Source organism: Beauveria bassiana (genome assembly GCF_000280675.1).
Source record: "Beauveria bassiana ARSEF 2860 unplaced genomic scaffold BBA_S00011, whole genome shotgun sequence".
Taxonomy (NCBI): Eukaryota; Fungi; Ascomycota; class Sordariomycetes; order Hypocreales; family Cordycipitaceae; genus Beauveria; species Beauveria bassiana.
In genome coordinates, this window is record NW_007930846.1 from 623,610 (window position 1) to 639,975 (window position 16,366).

A 16,366-nucleotide genomic window follows, 5' to 3' on the forward strand; every position below is an offset into this window, starting at 1 on the left:
TCATGTCCTTGCGTGTATGTATTGTATTATAGCTGCCAGTTACGCCGTGTACGGATTCTATTCATCCGTGTTCTAGTGGTGATGTGATAACTAGCCATGACCTCGCCGGGATTGCTGATAGTTGTGTCACGTACAACACCCATTTCCACCGTGTCACCTTTTTGTGAGAAGGCAGTGGCGATGATAATGCCCTTTTCGTCGTTTGGTGTCCTGTCCGTCTCGACATGATATAATGCTCGCCCACTACGGGTATACGGTCACTCCCAGGGTGGTATTGTATACTCGTGGATTGTCTTCAGGCGTTTCGTGTTGGTCTTTGCCATTGACATGGCGATTTCTGTATTGGGTACACCAATCGTCGTTTCGCTTTGTATCTCGACCTCGCCAGTGGCTGTGTCTGCGGGAGTGCGCAAACGTTGACCCAGAGCTTTGTTGCCGCTTATTGATCGCGTCATCCCCGAACCATGTAGATACTAGTTTCTGCTTCAGTCACTGCTGTAGCCACCTTGATGAAGGGTGGATGCACCTCAACTGAGGGTGCTGAGTGAGTTGAGTTGAAGGAGTGCACCCTTAGGTGAGGCCCCCCCCCCCCACGATAACACAATTAGGTAGTCTATGGGCTTTCCAATCTGTCCTCTAATGGCTATTGCACGGCTACCGCCACAGTCTTTCGTATTCTAAGCCTGCATGGTCTCTTTGGTGAAATGGACCGGCACTCGCTCAGCGACACCGAGCTCCGCTTCGTCTTCAGGTTGCAATGCATGCGCTAGACGCCAGACACCGTTTGGCGATGCTGGTACCGCCCTGCGCAGCGATGAACCGAGAGCCTTTTCTCAAGACTAGTACGGAGAAAATTTTCTGCTATTCTGATTCCTATTAGTGTTTCAGTGGAGGTCATTATACGTACGGATAGGATCTTCGGTCCGCACCTTCCGGTCTCCTAGCGTCCGTGCTGTAGATCCAAATGCCCATGCTCTCGTACCGTAGATTGTGTCCTGGCGCCTGGTCTCGCACGGTCCCGCAACAAAAGGTTTACGACTCCAATGTCTAGTCTGAATTTTCAGAAAGAGGGCATCAACGCCAGACTCGAGACTGCTTTCGAAGAACTGCATCAATGCTGTTGCGAGCAGCGATTCCTCATCTCGAAGAATGCAAAGCCAGATACTGACATAGAGTCACGTGTGGGCGAGTCCGCTGATAGCCATCACTCAAATGGTGTAACAGAGTCACGGGATTCAAGTCAGCGGGGTCTGTTTTCATGACGCAAAGCAAACGCCGGTCCTTCACAACACTTGGAACCGTGCTATCCATCATGACCTCTCGCGATATACCTCGACAAGAGCCCGCGAAAGCTTCACCCAAGCAGGAAGCTGGACGATCTTTGACCAGGCTCCGAAAAAAGGACAAATAGCTTTGCTCACGTCCACGCAACTGATGCGCTCATCCACGCTCTCTTGGTAAAGGAAAACCTCGAGCCTCAACATATAATCCATGTCGGCGCCTCCTTGACAGAAGACCGTGTCCATATCGTCGTTGACTACAATAATGTGTCCCATGAGGCGGCTCAGGTACATGCGTTCAAAGGCAGGAAGCTGAATAGGATCACTTTCCCACCCGGTCTAGAAAATTACTTGCACGAACGAATTACTTACACGAACGGGTCACAAATTGGACAACATGTCGGAGTCAGGGCAATTGTTTTCCAATCATAGATGAAGTTAGTTTCGAATCGAAACTATTATGCGCACAGTTCTCACAATCGTTCATGGCAGATATTTCTTGCCAGATCAACCGATCCTCGCGCGCCTCACAACTGAATCCGTACGACTGGCAGTACGATTTATGCACTTCCTGCTCTCTTCCAGAAAGAGGAGAAATAGCCAAGCAGGTTCTCCGACGTGACATCTCCGCCATCCGCCTCAAGCGAATTAATAGGACCGAGCCCTGCTGGAGGGAAGTACCTTCATGTCGAACGGTTCTGCTTTCAGCGCACTAAATAGCGATCAGGAGCCAGTCGCTCTCCATGGGTCGCCAATTGCAAAGCAGTTGTGCGGCGTGTCTGAGCACATACTGTCAAATGGAGCAGGAGCAACATACTGGGACGGAGAATCAAGGCAATCGCAGCACTAAAATAAGATTGCTCCATCTCCCAATGGGATCTCAGAACTCAGATCTGAGGATGCTGTAGTAGCGAAGAACGGCGTGGCGTCTAAAAGCACCGGCGAGTCGCCAGTTCAGCTCCTACCGCGGCCCTCCTAATTTATCGTCTTTACTTACTTCAAGGCCGCAGCCCAGAGCATTGTTACTATGTAGTAGATGGGATGCATACACTCCCAAGGCTACGCCTACGGGGTCCTCTCTACTAGTGACGAGGCCTCAGAGCTTATGCTCCAGGCGCCTCTCTACTAGTAGTAGATCGGCTCCCCACGTCCCGTGCTTCTCGAAGCTTTATTTAGGCTTTTAATGCCCGCTTACAAAGACTATGTGACAATGACGTCGCCAATGCTACTCTCAAGCTCCCGTACCTATGGGCTAGGGGGCTGGGTTTCCCGGAAATTGCTCAAGTACATACCATCGGGCCTTTTCTTACGAAGATGCTATCAGACGATCACTCGTTCGTCCGCCCATTATAGGCTCCCCCTGGCAAGCAGCGTTTCTTGGCTTCTTTTTTACGCAGGAAGCTTGTCGGATCAGACAGCCTCGTCCGGGTGCTCGATCGCAAACTCCGCCAATGCGGACACTCTCGGGCCAAGGAACCATGCGCATCCAATTACAGTCGTCGAACTTGTAGCTCGTCAACGGTTCGGACAGTCAGCGTGTCCGAACGTTGACTGTTGCGGGTGCCGTCCCCCGCCTTACCCGTGTAAGACTCGGAGCGCGAATGTCCGCGAGGGGCCATGTGCCCACCATCATGCATCGGCACCTGCAAACATTCAGGCAGCCTCCCGAAGACAGCATGATCTTTTGACATGGGATGAATCATCTTGGCGCTAATTTGGCTCGGCCGACAGTCCGCTCTGTGCTGTCGGACAGGCTTGTCAGCTCTAGTGCATGTCATACGAGTTCGTCGGGGAGCGATCGGGTAACCCAGAATTTGGTCAGTCGAACGCAGGGTGAGATATATCACAAGCTATAGTGGTTTCGATACTCTATAAAATGGTCAATGTGTCTCTTATTTTGACGAAGAAATTATCTAGAATATCGATTCACTTTCCATCATGGAGAATCAGACACTGCTCTCTTCAACTGCGGCGGGCACTTTTGCCAAGCAAAATGCTGCTGCAAGCACAATCCTAGTACTGCTTTTGGCACTTTTACTCGTCAGTTTCACCTGGAATTTTGGAAATGAAAGATTTTACTGATAGCCACCAAAGCTTGCCCTCTCGAGGCTGCGGAAGCCAATTTCACGGATTCCCGGCCCTTGGTATTCTCAGTGGACTGGCCTTGTTCTCAAGTACCACTGGGTCAGAGGTCAAAAGAGTACATACGTGCATGCTTTACACGGAAAATATGGTACGGGAATAAACATGCAGCCACCCAACGTCAATCGCGCTTCACGGCACCCCGACTAACACCAGCCTTACAGGCCGCATCGTTCGCATAGGCCCGGACGAGGTCTCCGTCTGCGACATTGACGCAGTCAAGACCATATACTCGGTCAAGGAAACATTTCGCAAGACTCCTTGGTACATGGAATTTGTTGCCGGTGTCGAAAACATTTTTAGCACAACCGACATTGGCTTCCACCGCCAGTCGCGCCGCTTGCTTGCCGCGCCCATGGCGGATTCTGCGATTCAAGAGCTGGCGCCGCGTGTCGGAGGCCACGTCGACTTTGCCATTCAGCAGATGAAGGCCGAAAGCCAGACGCGCAAGGCTGTGGATGTATGGAAGTGGTGGCTCTTTATGACGACGGATATCATTGTCGAGTTTACCTTTGGCGAATCGTTTCACATGCTCCAGCGCGGCGAGGTGAGGCAACAACACGCTACTATTTGTGACTGTTTATCCAGGGCGACCCGAGTTGACAATAGTCTTGTGTACAGGAAAACGAATACAGCTACTTTTTGAAGAATTCCGGCATGTTTGGTATTTACCGATCAATCTCGCCACTCTTTTCCAGCCTCAAGTCCTGGCTGCCATTACAAAGCAGCAAGATGGCGACCAAGGCTATTGTCACCATGTACAATGCTGCTGCGGACGGCATCGCCATCCACCAAAAGATGGTTGAGGAAAATGGCGCCGAAAATGTGAAAAAAACCTTCTTCACCACTCTCTTTGATGCCGCGCAACAAGACGGTCGAGCCGCCGTCTCACCCACGAGGCTCATTGGTGACGGGCAGGCTTTCATCATTGCCGGCAGCGACACCACGGCCAACACGCTCACGTACGTGGTCTGGGTGGTGAGCAAGAACCCTTTTATGAGGGATGCCCTGGTCGCAGAGCTGCAGGCGCTGCTGCCGTCCGATTATACCGACGCGGACCTGCGCCAGTGCAGTCTCCTCAACCGCATCATCAAGGAGACGCTGCGCATGCACACAGTCGTGCCCGAGGGCTTGCCGCGGGTAGTGCCCCCCGACGGCGCCGAGCTGTGCGGCTTTCGCCTCGACGCCGGCACCGTGGTCAGCGCCCAGCCGTACAGCATGCACCGGGACCCGGCCGTCTTTGAGCGGCCCGACGAGTTTGACCCGTCCCGCTGGGTCGAGCCCACCAAGGAAATGGGAGATGCCCTCATGTCCTTTGGGCGTGGTTCTCGAGGTAAGAGCGTTTTTTCTTCGAATTTTTTTTTTTTTTTTGGAAATATGCGGAGCTCTTGAACTAATTCTTCTTCTTGGGATGGGCCAGTTTGTATTGGCCAGCATCTTGCCCAGACGGAGCTTCGGATGGGCATTGCACGTTTCTTCCTCACGTTTCCGAATGCGCGCGCTTCCACGCGAGAGGGCATGTCTGACGACGACATGATTGAATCTTCGTATTTCATAATGTCGCCAAAGGGCCACCGCTGCCTCATTGAAGTTGGTCAAGTGAAGCACGACTGAAAGCGTTGACGAAGATGAACATAGTAGTGGAGTTCCACTGTTTCAAGCACAAACCAGGCCAAATTGTTTTCTTATAGCTGATGACGCCGTAATGCTTTATAGCAGCGTCTTGAATACCACGTTGATATCATCTATGAGTACATGCCCGCTTGTTGGCAGAGTCTCAATATGCTATCTGTTTGCTCGTTTTGACTTGCCTCTTTCATCGGGGATGAGAGCTCAGCATATGTTGCCTTTTTCTCCTCTCTTTCAAAAAAAAAATTAGAATCACTTTTCAGTCCTGTGCCGAAACGCTCCCTGTGTTGTTCCTCTCTGCGGCGTCTTACAACGACAATGGCGCTCGTACATTTTCATGTCGTAGCTCATTCTCCGGACTATAGCGGAATGTTCACAGTGATACCCAACACTGACTTCGTCCCGAACCTGTGGTTTTGGTCAAGACGAGGCAGCACGGTTCTTGTCTTGTAGATGGCCGTCGTCACTCTGCAGGCAGACTCGAGGCCTTCTTGCACCTAGACTCCAACGAGAAGGGGGCCACTACAACCTCTCTCTTTTTTCCCCTCCCGATTTGATTCCATCATGATTCTACAAATTCGGGTCAAGAGTGGACAACGTGGTCTGCACATTGCCGGCGCATATACCCGCGGGCGGCAACTCCCGGGTAGATGTCGTGTGCGACAACTCATGTTCTATATGAAACCATGCTTCAAGACAATAGCCCAAGTCAGCTTCCGTCCAAGCTCCGTTCACCTATTGTCTAACTAAGGCACCCCTGTCGTTATAAGGGAGCCAATGGACTATAAAGATGCATTAGTTCTGACCAGTTGTCATTTTGAGGCTGTGCTGTAATAAATAGTCTGCTTATGTTTTTGCCCGCCCCATATCTAAACCCTGCCTCCTAGCCTGCTCAGCCTTACTGCCGACGCCCGGTTGCCTGACCCCGGTACACGCACTAATGACGACATCTCCGAGGCCCTCCCGCATCGCCATGGGCCCAAGCTTTAAATAGTTGGCAGAACTTAGATCTAAAGGTAGCTTTGAATTATACTACTAAAAGCAGATTTCGACATCTGGCATCGCGAAAAAGACACACACCCCACAAACCAATATGAAAGACGACATTTTGCCCCCATATGAGACCCCGGCGCCGGCAGCGCCCCCGTACGAAGAAGTCCAATCTCACGACGATGACAACGACGTCGACAACGCCACCGTCGAGCCGACCATCTTCATTCTCGCCGGCCAGGCCGTCTACGCCGAGACGATCGACGGCCCACCCGCCTACGAGCTATCCCGCGCCGTCGCCACGCTCACCAAGTCGACTGAAAAGGTTGAATTCGAGCGCCTCGACCAGGTCCTCAGCGCGGCAGCAGCCCCAGCCGACTCCTCCTCCTCCGCCGCCGCCTCGCCTCCAATCCGTCGCCGCCGCCGCCGCCGGCACCTTTACGACCTGCGACGCACGCCCAAGCAGCCTCGCCTCGGCCTCGCCCGCTCACGCGCGCGCTCCGACGCGCCCGAGTACTACCTACACAGCCAGTCATCGCGGCGGACGCTCGGCCACGTCGGGCTCGCCAAGGATCGGTCCGGCGGCGGCTGGGCCGCGGGTTTCCGCGCGGTACCCGTGCACGTGGCGGCGGCCACGACGGGCCGGGCGCGCTTCGCCGACGGTGCCGACGGCGCGACGCCGCTGTTTGCGCTGCGCAGGGACAAGGGGGGCCGCTCGCGCTGGGTCGCGGCCGACGGCGAGGAGACGCTGGCGATTGAGGACGCGGCGGATCGGCAGCGCAGGCTCATACTGACGAGGGCGCTGCCGCGCAAGGAGGTGGACGCGCTGGTGGCGTTGTGGTGCGCGAGCATATGGCAGGAAGCCGCCGTGAGAGCGGACGAAGAGCTCAGGGGAGTCAAGGACAGTAAGTTTTTTATTCTTCTGGCACCGGAAGGGGGATGATCAAGATGGTGTGGTTGCTAATGTGATGTTAGGCGCGTTTGTAAGGACCATGGATACAGGACGGAAAATGTATTGGGGAAAGAACGTATATTAAAAGTCATTTTGGTACTTTGTCTTTTCGCAGTTATCCAGTGACAATAGGATATCCAGCAGTTTCATTGCTATTTTTTTCGCGTTCCCTTGAGTAGACATTTTATATGCATTACAACAAGTTTTTCTGAGGCGAATGACAAAAGTGAGGCTTAGAGCTCTGTGCTACTGCAAGTAGACTGGATTCTCTTGAGAAGCACATGCGATTACAAATTCGTTCTCAATTCTTCCGTAGCGTTTCACAGCTCATCAATGCCCAGCTCTACATGTTCTCGGTTCCGAGAGCGGCGTCTTGCCACACGGCTACCCGTACTACTTTACTGCGATGCAGTGTTTGTTACACGGAGCACTTTGGCCCCCTTATATAATGATGCGATGCAGTGTGTTTTCGTCGGCATGTCTTTTCCTTCCCGTTATTTCCTTCTTTGTATAGCAAACTTATATCTATACGCCTTTTGTCTTTCGCCGCGCCTCTTCCACCAGCAGCCTCTCAAAGACGGCTACTTCAACTACCAACCCAATCTCAAGTGGCACAATCTGGAAGCGGCATCGCAAACTCACACATAAGAACTATACACACAAGGGCAAAAAAAAAAAAAAGAAGAGAACAACATGTGCTGGCAGCTTCCAAACTACTCCGAGTACCAGTGCGGACACCCCGGCACCACCACCTTTTCCCTGAAGCGATGCCCGGCCGCCAAGGACCGCTGCGACTGGATGCCTTGCAAAGTCGTGCTGGATAGCGAGGATGGCCCCGCGGAGCCCCCTACGCTGATCTGGAACCCTTGCCAGACGTGCAAGGAGAGCGGCGACTGGCTGGAATTCATTGACATACAGGGCCGGCTCCGGTGGAGGAGGACTGTCGGCGCCATCAAGCCGCCGTCAAAGAAGAGGTAAAACGGTGTTCTTGCAAGGTCGCGCTTTCACGTATGCCAAAATTGTCCCGACCCGTTTGTCTATTTTCCTTGTCGTCTTTCAAAGAATCTGTATTTGCGCAATTGCTCCCTCTGCAGCTTTGTTTTCGAAAGCAGCCCTAGACGCCGAATCACAAAAGGTGGCCCAACAAGACAAAAAGAGCATACATGGCCAGAGTGTGAAGATACTATTCATCGGATATATATATATTTGCTCATCCAAGACTTTGATAAGAAAAAAAACTCAGTCAAGACCTTTTTTTTTAGTAGCTACTTAAAAAAGAAAATGTGCAATGCGTACAGAATCTACCACAACTACATCAAGTGCGGGCACTCGGTCCGCGTTCCCATCCACGTAGTCGGCCCGCCCTGCCCTGCCGCTGCGCTACACCTCCTCCCCGGCCAAAACTACTGCCCCGTCGCCGTCGCCGCCTGGCAGACGAGGGTCGAGACCGTCGACGAGCCTTGCCTGTCTTGCAAGCAAGGCCGCCTCTGGTTCCTGCTCATCGACGAGCACGGGCGGTACAAGTGGTCGCCGTGCATTCCCAACGCGCAGCGCAACGGCGAGTACGCCAGGTGTCCCGAGATCGAATCGGCAAAAAATCAATGAGGGCTTGATGTAAGTCACTCATTCATATTTTCATCTTGTTTTTCTTCTCTTTTCTTCCCCAACAGCGTATGGTTTCTTGGGGCTGACCTGAGATAGCAGTGAAGCAACCGTGGTGTACCCCGACACAAGAGAGGCATCAAGGAGGACAAGTTGTATTTCCGGCAGAGTGTGTTGTCTGTTTGTTGCCAAGGGAAGTGATGTTTTCTGTCTCCTCATGCCCATCAAGCCCAGTGAGGATGTGGCCGGGGGGCCTTGGTGGGCGGCAGTCTGCCAACGAGCATCCCTATGGCGGTCTTCCTTTAAGTATTGGGTACTTGGACACTTGGCGCATATTCAATCACAAATAAAGCATATTGAATGATTGTTTAAAGTTTGTCTGTAGTAATCACGCCACCAGTCATCTGCAGGCATCAAGTAGACATCTATTCACATTTTCATCCCCCACATTGTATCGGTGAGCAGGATAATCACGCCTCAACAAAACACTTCGTTATAGCTATGGCAATGTTTCGAGGACAAGAATATCATAGAGAAAAAGTACAAATTCCAGCAAGCATGACCTACCAAAAGCAAGAGGAACGCACAGAAAAAACCTGCTGCTGATGACAGCCTAATTTACCACCCCAACTGAGATTGACCGAGCTCCTGTCCTCTACACTTCAGCATTGTCGCTCCCTCCACGTTTGTATCTAATACAGGCTGTGTCAATTGAGAATGATCGGCTCCAGCACGACGTACAACTCTAGTGCTCACTGTCAAAGGCCGCAGGCGCCTACAGTTCGCACACGCTATTCCTGTCATCGCCGACTTGCAACCGCCGATATTTTGCTTCTTCCTTGCATACAAAATTCTGTTTGCATTGTTCCATTTAAGCGCTGTTATCGGGCCTGTTCGACGACGTGAATCTGGACCAGGAACAGGGCGACTCGGTGGTACCAAGCACATTGACACCAAGACAGCCCGTCTTAGCCACGGTGTCTGAGAGGCCACTCTTCTTGGTAGACACACAAACTCGACGATCTGTGCGCTAATTTCTGCGTCTGTATGCTGGACCGTTGTCTGTTGTACCGACGTACGCGCCGTGAGGCTGGTGTAACTGGCCATGTGCTGTTGGGCATCGCTCGAGTCCCCGTTGTCACACCCTCGATCAGTAGAGGGAAGTCAGAACTAGCCCCGCTAAGTGAAGAGCCATCACGTCTGCGGAATACAGATTACGAAAAGTAATGGGTCCTCACGATATATGAAAGCTTCAGCAGTGACGCTGTTCTTTGCCACAGGCATCATTACGTCGAAGGCAACGACTATATCTAATACAAGATCTCGAGCCCCCGACAATGACCGTTTGTAGTGGAAAAATTAAATTACTACTTCTGCAATGCAGACGATCTTTCTAAATTCGGGAGACAGGTTCTGCACCAGAGACCACAGCGTATATATTTTAGAGCATTTCTAGAGCCATAGCCCAGAAACCCTACATCCACAGCACTACCATTCCAAGTAATGTGCTGGTCCAAATCACCCAATGACATCTTCTCGGGGCGTGGACACAGCCGTTTGATAGAGACAATAGAGCAATGGAACAATGCGCAGTGTTTCCCCGCAGGCAACACGCACTGGGGTGATCTCCATGTCACGGAGCAATGCGGCGTGTACTACGGTGATTTGTGTTCCGAGTGTCTAAAAGATGGAGCCCTGGGGAAAAAGGGCATGATTATTTTCCTTGGTCGAGGTGACGTCTCTATGGAGACTCTTACACACCGGTCAATCTCCAATAGGCGCCCGCCGTTGGAGCTGGCTGGCATGGCCGTGGTACCGAGATGTAGAGAGCACGCTCTTTCAGTATGCTGCCAGCGCGCGTCAAGAGCAGTTGACATCGTTGGTATGTGTCCCAATTGCGGAACCATGGAGTGGACTGGTAGTTGAACAGGAAATCGCAGGATTGGCGTGCCTATTTACACCAAGACTGCGTGTCGGCTGTCAAGCGGGCGTCATCACAGCTTCGTGGCACAGTCGGAGCATGCCACCACGCAGTGCGAAGAGCTACACTCATGATTCAAATGCACGTCAATCACTCCTGAATCACACGAATATTTTGAGTCCAAGACATTTATCTGGGCGTCTCGCCTGAGAATGAAGAATACAACAGTCACGTTTGGGATATGGTCACAAGAGTCAGCGAAACATTTAAAGACGGACACGTCCAAGAGCATCGAAAAGACTGGATCCATCGTCCACCACGTCAATACTAGGACAACATGTGCCAACTTTTGGTGGATCTTGACAAATATACTTGCGGCCATGACCACGCCACTGCTCAAGTCCAACGAGGGGGCTGTCCACGGAGAACATGTTCCAATTACGAGCCGATAATCAGACTCGGAAGTCCGCGTTTCCCATGCGAAAGTTGCAGACAGGATGACAGCATGGAGAGGCTAGATGAATGGGTGAACATGGGCCGGGGCCGGATGCGCGGCTACCCGCCGGGATTGACACGGTATGGAGAGGATGATGCACGAGATTACATCGAGCTCGATCGGGAGGAGCATCGGTTCCAGGTCGAGTACAACGGACGCGGCTTCGAGCCGAGCTTTGCAGGTCTAAGCCATCGGCTATCGGGGGCCATGATGGGTCTCATCACCGCTGCGCTGCGAAATCTGTTTGAACCCGCGGCGCCTTTGCTTCCCCCGTTATTGCCGCATCCGCCAATGCGGCCACCTTTCGGCTGGGGCCGGAGCAGGCGCAGGGAACACCTATATCGTCAATCGTCGTGGTTTGATCCGGAGTTTGGCAGCGCGAATTTCAGGTCGAATTACAGTGCCAGGTCGGAGCACCGCTACCATCGAGATAACGACGACGGATATATTGACGTGGACAATGATTCGACGACATTTTATGACCCATACGACATGCCTCTGGGTCACCCGCGGGTTAGGTTCGCCTGAGTACGGGTTGAGGATGGAGGGGCAGCTTGGGTGTTTGATATTGAGCAGACAGGCGAAAACAGCAATTACACGAGTGAATGAATGGTTAGACTTGCTACGTCTTTCGGGACTTGTAAATGCGTGGTTGCGAAGCCGTTAGTGTAAGATGTGCAAAAGGGTGGCATAAGGCTGATGATGGTGGTGGTGTACGATGACTCAGGTAATAGTGCAAAGATTAATGCAACATCCTTTTGTGTTGCATAGAGGTCTAGATGAGTTCTGCACTGGCAGCGGACACTGTGCTTCTGAGTGGCGCACAGTGTGAAAGAGCTGAGTTACCACTGTAGATTTTGCGGAGGTGGGCAACGTACGGTGGTGGGTCCTCGAATGCCACTGTGCAGCTTGGTGCCCCCCCTCTCGAGACACAAAAATATGCACAGTGCGAGGAAGCGAGCGGGCTGTCTTGACAGGGCCCTTGGTTGCCCGGAGAGGTCCCGCCGTGCCCCTCATTGATTGTTGACATGATGATTTCGAGCGTAAAAACAAATGGTCAGAAGAAAGCGGTTGTTTGCAATTTTGTCCTGCGAAAAGGCAGGAAATGGTTTTTTTGGAGACAAGTGAGCTAACTATAGATCGTAGATCTCGGGCATCTGGAACCAGCCGTGTAGAGTAGTTAGATGGGGAGAGTCGTGTGGTAGGTAGGTATTATTAGGTGGTTATGCCCGTGACAAGGCTTGCAGCGTCCTGTGTTTTGTTTGGAGGGTCTCAGCGCGACGGGCCAACCAGCGAGCTTCCTTGCTTCTAGTTACAGCCGCTGCCTGAAAGCCTGTCGAAGCCTGTGGAATTACGTCGCCTTTGGCCTAAGGAGGTGCAGTAGATTTCGCGCCTCATTTCGCCCTGGCTGCTTGGCTAGGCTACCAACAGCTTCCCGTCGAAATTAAGGAGACGATTTGCAAGACAGACTGCCGACTTGAACTTGCTTATTCTCACCATCAGCCGCCTCATTTCCACAGACTCTCGCTTGTTGGTGCAGCTCTAGTCGTTTCCTCCGCGACGCCCCATCCCAGCGGTCCGGGAGGCAGACAGTGAGGTATTCACTCAATCAACTATTCATGGGCAGTGCATAGCCCTTTGCTTCTTTCCTCTGCCTGAATCTTGTCAAATTCAAAACATTGCACGTGCTAACAGCAGCATAATGAAAATCTATAGCAGTGCACAACTGTAAAACCCCCCCCTAAACACCCAACCCACAGGCACGCGCCTGCGCCCTGCTACCTTAGGAGGTAGGTAGTGAGTGCCTCAGCGCAACTGCCCTGCATCTCGCTACTGTGCAAAGTGGGAACGCGAGGTACTTGATACGGCGGCGTTTTTAGCTGTGGTTTACCGCGACATTGCTCAGCCTGCCAGGTACCTCTCCTTGGCCGTCGACAATTCGCCTCTCCCCCCAGCTTCTGCTGCCACGCTCTCGCTCCTCCTGCTGCACCATCAACCCCCCAATTCCGCTTTGGGCCTCCCGTTGTCTTTTTTTCTCTACCTACTTTCTTCATTTCCTCCTCTTGATCTCTTTCCATCCCTTCCTTTCTCTCCTCGCCCGTCTGCTGAAATAGAGGATTTTCTTTTTAAAACCGCCGCATGACGACTTTCTTCACATCTTGCAATCATGTCGAGCGCAGAAATCAATCAAGTGCTCGCCAACTCGCTGTCGCCTGGTATGTTGTGGCCCCCCCCTCCATGTGCCAAACGCACACTTCAGAATCGCCATCACACCCAGCTTGCGTCTGCGCGCGCTTCAACCCGACAATTCTCTAACTAGCCTTTTTTCAACAGATGCGGCACTGCGAAGTGCGGCCGAGCAGCAGCTCACCCAAGCTGCCGAGAGCAACTTTGTAAGTAACAAATCCCCCAGCTACCCCTCAGCGCTTCTCTGCACGCCCGTCTCTGCCCAGTCACATGCTCACCGCTCTCGACAGCCTCTCTACCTCGCGACTCTCGTGCAGGAACTCGCCAACGAACAAGCCCAGGGCTCCATCCGAGCTGCCGCCGGTATCGCCCTCAAGAACGCATTCACAACCAGGGATTTCGCCCGCCATCAGGAGTTACAGGCCAAGTGGCTCCAGCAGACCGACAATGACACCAAGAACCGCGTCAAGGAGTTGACCCTGCAGACCCTCGCATCCTCCAACGCACAGGCTGGCAACGCCGCCGCCCAGGTCATTTCTTCGATTGCCGCCATCGAGCTACCGCTAAACCAATGGGCCGAGCTCATGCCAGCCCTCGTCAAGAACATCAGCGAAGGTGCCGACCATCAAAAACAAGCCTCCCTCACCACCATTGGTTACATCTGCGAAAGCCAAGACCAAGACCTACGCCTATCTCTCGGTCAGCACTCCAATGCCATTCTCACGGCCGTCGTACAGGGTGCCCGCAAGGAAGAGGCCAATCCTGAGGTTCGACTCGCTGCCATCACCGCCCTCAGCGACTCGCTCGAATTCGTTCACAACAACTTCAAGCATGAAGGCGAACGAAACTACATCATGCAGGTCGTCTGCGAGGCCACCCAGGCTTCCGACCCTCGCATCCAGCAGGGCGCCTTTGGTTGTCTCAACAGAATCATGGCCCTCTACTACGAGAACATGCGTTTCTACATGGAAAAGGCCCTCTTTGGCCTCACCATCCTCGGCATGAAGTCGGACGATGAAGACGTTGCCAAGTTAGCCGTCGAGTTCTGGAGCACTGTCTGTGAGGAGGAGATTTCCATCGAGGATGACAATGCTCAGGTCGAGACTTCCGACCAGGCTCGCCCATTCTACAACTTCGCTCGCGTTGCCGCCCCAGAGGTCATCCCTGTTCTCCTTCAGCTTTTGACAAAGCAAGACGAAGACGCCACCGACGACGAGTACAATCTGTCCAGAGCCTCTTACCAATGTCTGCAACTATACTCTCAGGCTGTTCGTGCTACCATCATCGCCCCTGTTTTGCAGTTTGTCGAGACCAACCTCCGTGCCGACGACTGGCACAACCGTGATGCTGCCGTCTCCGCCTTTGGTGCCATCATGGAGGGTCCTGACGAGAAGGTCCTCGACCCCATCGTCAAGCAGGCCCTCCCTATTCTCATCACAATGATGGATGACCAGTCCCTCCAGGTCCGGGACTCCACCGCATATGCTCTGGGACGTGTTACGGAAGCTTGCTCAGAGGCTATTGACCCCCAGCAGCACCTGCCCACTCTCATCGAGTCTCTGTTCAAGGGTCTGCTCAGCAACGCCAAGATGGCCCCGTCTTGCTGCTGGGCTCTCATGAACTTGGCTGAGCGTTTCGCCGGCGATTTTGGTGTCTCTGCCAACCCCATCACTCCTCACTTTAACAACGCCGTCAGTTCACTCCTTGACATCACTGCGCGCACCGATGCCGACACCTCTGTTCGCACTGCCGCTTATGAAGTGCTCAATGTTTTTGTCCAAAACTCTGCTACTGAGAGCATGCAATCCGTTGCTTCGCTCTCTGACGTCATCATCAAGCGCCTTGAGGAAACGGTTCCCCTTCAGCAGCAGGTTGTCAGCGTCGAGGATAAGATTACTCTGGAGGAGATGCAAAATAGCCTGTGTACTGTTCTCCAGGCCATTGTTGGCCGTCTAGAGAAGGAAATCGCTCCTCAGGGAGATCGAATCATGCAGGTTCTGCTTCAGATCCTCAGCACCGTTGGCGGCAAGTCCAGCGTCCCCGAGGCGGTTTTCGCCGTCATCAGCGCTCTCTCAACTGCCATTGAGGAGGACTTCCTCAAATACATGGAGGCTTTTGCTCCCTTCCTCTACAACGCCCTTGGCAACCAAGAAGAGGCGAGTCTCTGCTCCATGGCTATCGGCCTGGTTAGCGACATTACCCGATCCCTGGGCGAGCAGAGCCAGCCCTTCTGCGACAACTTTATGAACTACCTCCTCAATAATTTGAGAGTACGTAATGTCACATCCTCACTTGACCATACCACGTTAACCAGACTGCAGAGCCAAACTCTCGGCAATCAGTTCAAGCCCGCCATCCTCCAGTGCTTTGGCGATATCGCTTCTGCCATCACCGGCCACTTTGAGACGTACCTCTCTGTGGTTGCTCAGGTCCTCGAGCAGGCCGCCACCGTTACAGCTACTCCCGATGGTCCCTACGAGATGTTTGACTACGTCATCTCTCTCCGTGAGGGTATCACTGACGCTTGGGGCGGCATCATTGGTGCCATGAAGTCGAGCAACAAGAGTAAGTCGGGAGTCCAAATTTGTCTCAGCCGATATACTAAAATCTTTTAGCGCAAGCCCTTCAACAATACGTGCCCGCCATCTTCCAGCTTCTTGGTGTAATTGCTAGCGACTCTACCAAGAGCGAAGGTCTGCTGCGCTCTTGCATGGGCGTTATTGGGTATGTTTTTTTTTTTTTTCATAAAGCCTCGGCGACATGATGATGAGACTGACATGGACAGCGATCTTGCCGACGCCTACCCCAACGGCGAGCTGGTGGACGCTTTCCGCCAAAGCTGGCTCACCGGTATGATCAAGGAGACCAAGACCAACCGCGACTTTTCTGCCCGCACCATTGAGACTGCTCGCTGGGCTCGTGAGCAAGTCAAGCGCCAGCTTGCTGGTGGTCAGAATGCCATGACCTCCTAATTTGCTACCATAGTCGCTCTCCGATGCCCAATATCACGGCAAACCCCTTCTCTCTCCCCCATTTCACATCACTGCATAGCCCACGATCGCCACGCCTTTCACGTGTATATAGACCCCGATGACACAACATTTACCTTCAAGCAATACCCCTTGTTCACGACGCATCACCAATACCTCATTACCTGTCACGTCATT

The 16,366-nt window shown here is 52.9% G+C and overlaps 6 protein-coding genes across 6 annotated transcripts; 5 read left to right on the forward strand and 1 right to left on the reverse strand.

Annotated features, from left to right (window-relative positions):
* Positions 1 to 677: 677 nt before the first annotated feature.
* On the reverse strand, positions 678 to 2,300 carry BBA_04831 (uncharacterized protein; the record flags this gene model as incomplete). Its single annotated transcript, XM_008599928.1, has 6 exons — positions 678 to 832; positions 908 to 1,106; positions 1,332 to 1,605; positions 1,653 to 1,735; positions 2,072 to 2,096; positions 2,278 to 2,300. The coding sequence occupies 6 exons, from the start codon at positions 2,298 to 2,300 to the stop codon at positions 678 to 680; spliced, it is 759 nt and encodes a 252-aa protein (XP_008598150.1).
* A 918-nt stretch (positions 2,301 to 3,218) lies between these two features.
* On the forward strand, positions 3,219 to 5,036 carry BBA_04832 (Cytochrome P450 CYP684B2; the record flags this gene model as incomplete). The annotated part of the gene is made up of 5 exons (XM_008599929.1): positions 3,219 to 3,320; positions 3,375 to 3,513; positions 3,587 to 3,969; positions 4,044 to 4,755; positions 4,843 to 5,036. 5 exons carry the CDS (start codon positions 3,219 to 3,221, stop codon positions 5,034 to 5,036), a joined length of 1,530 nt encoding a protein of 509 aa, XP_008598151.1.
* Positions 5,037 to 6,144: 1,108 nt separating this feature from the next.
* Positions 6,145 to 8,598, forward strand: BBA_04833 (uncharacterized protein; the record flags this gene model as incomplete). The annotated part of the gene is made up of 3 exons (XM_008599930.1): positions 6,145 to 6,946; positions 7,658 to 7,967; positions 8,292 to 8,598. 3 exons carry the CDS (start codon positions 6,145 to 6,147, stop codon positions 8,596 to 8,598), a joined length of 1,419 nt encoding a protein of 472 aa, XP_008598152.1.
* Positions 8,599 to 10,098: 1,500 nt separating this feature from the next.
* On the forward strand, positions 10,099 to 10,650 carry BBA_04834 (uncharacterized protein; the record flags this gene model as incomplete). Its single annotated transcript, XM_008599931.1, has 2 exons — positions 10,099 to 10,477; positions 10,526 to 10,650. 2 exons carry the CDS (start codon positions 10,099 to 10,101, stop codon positions 10,648 to 10,650), a joined length of 504 nt encoding a protein of 167 aa, XP_008598153.1.
* Positions 10,651 to 11,048: 398 nt separating this feature from the next.
* On the forward strand, positions 11,049 to 11,540 carry BBA_04835 (uncharacterized protein; the record flags this gene model as incomplete). The annotated part of the gene is made up of 1 exon (XM_008599932.1): positions 11,049 to 11,540. One exon carries the CDS (start codon positions 11,049 to 11,051, stop codon positions 11,538 to 11,540), a length of 492 nt encoding a protein of 163 aa, XP_008598154.1.
* A 1,639-nt stretch (positions 11,541 to 13,179) lies between these two features.
* BBA_04836 (importin subunit beta-1) lies at positions 13,180 to 16,171 on the forward strand (the record flags this gene model as incomplete). The annotated part of the gene is made up of 5 exons (XM_008599933.1): positions 13,180 to 13,228; positions 13,347 to 15,469; positions 15,521 to 15,764; positions 15,815 to 15,923; positions 15,985 to 16,171. The coding sequence occupies 5 exons, from the start codon at positions 13,180 to 13,182 to the stop codon at positions 16,169 to 16,171; spliced, it is 2,712 nt and encodes a 903-aa protein (XP_008598155.1).
* Between the last annotated feature and the right edge of the window lie 195 nt (positions 16,172 to 16,366).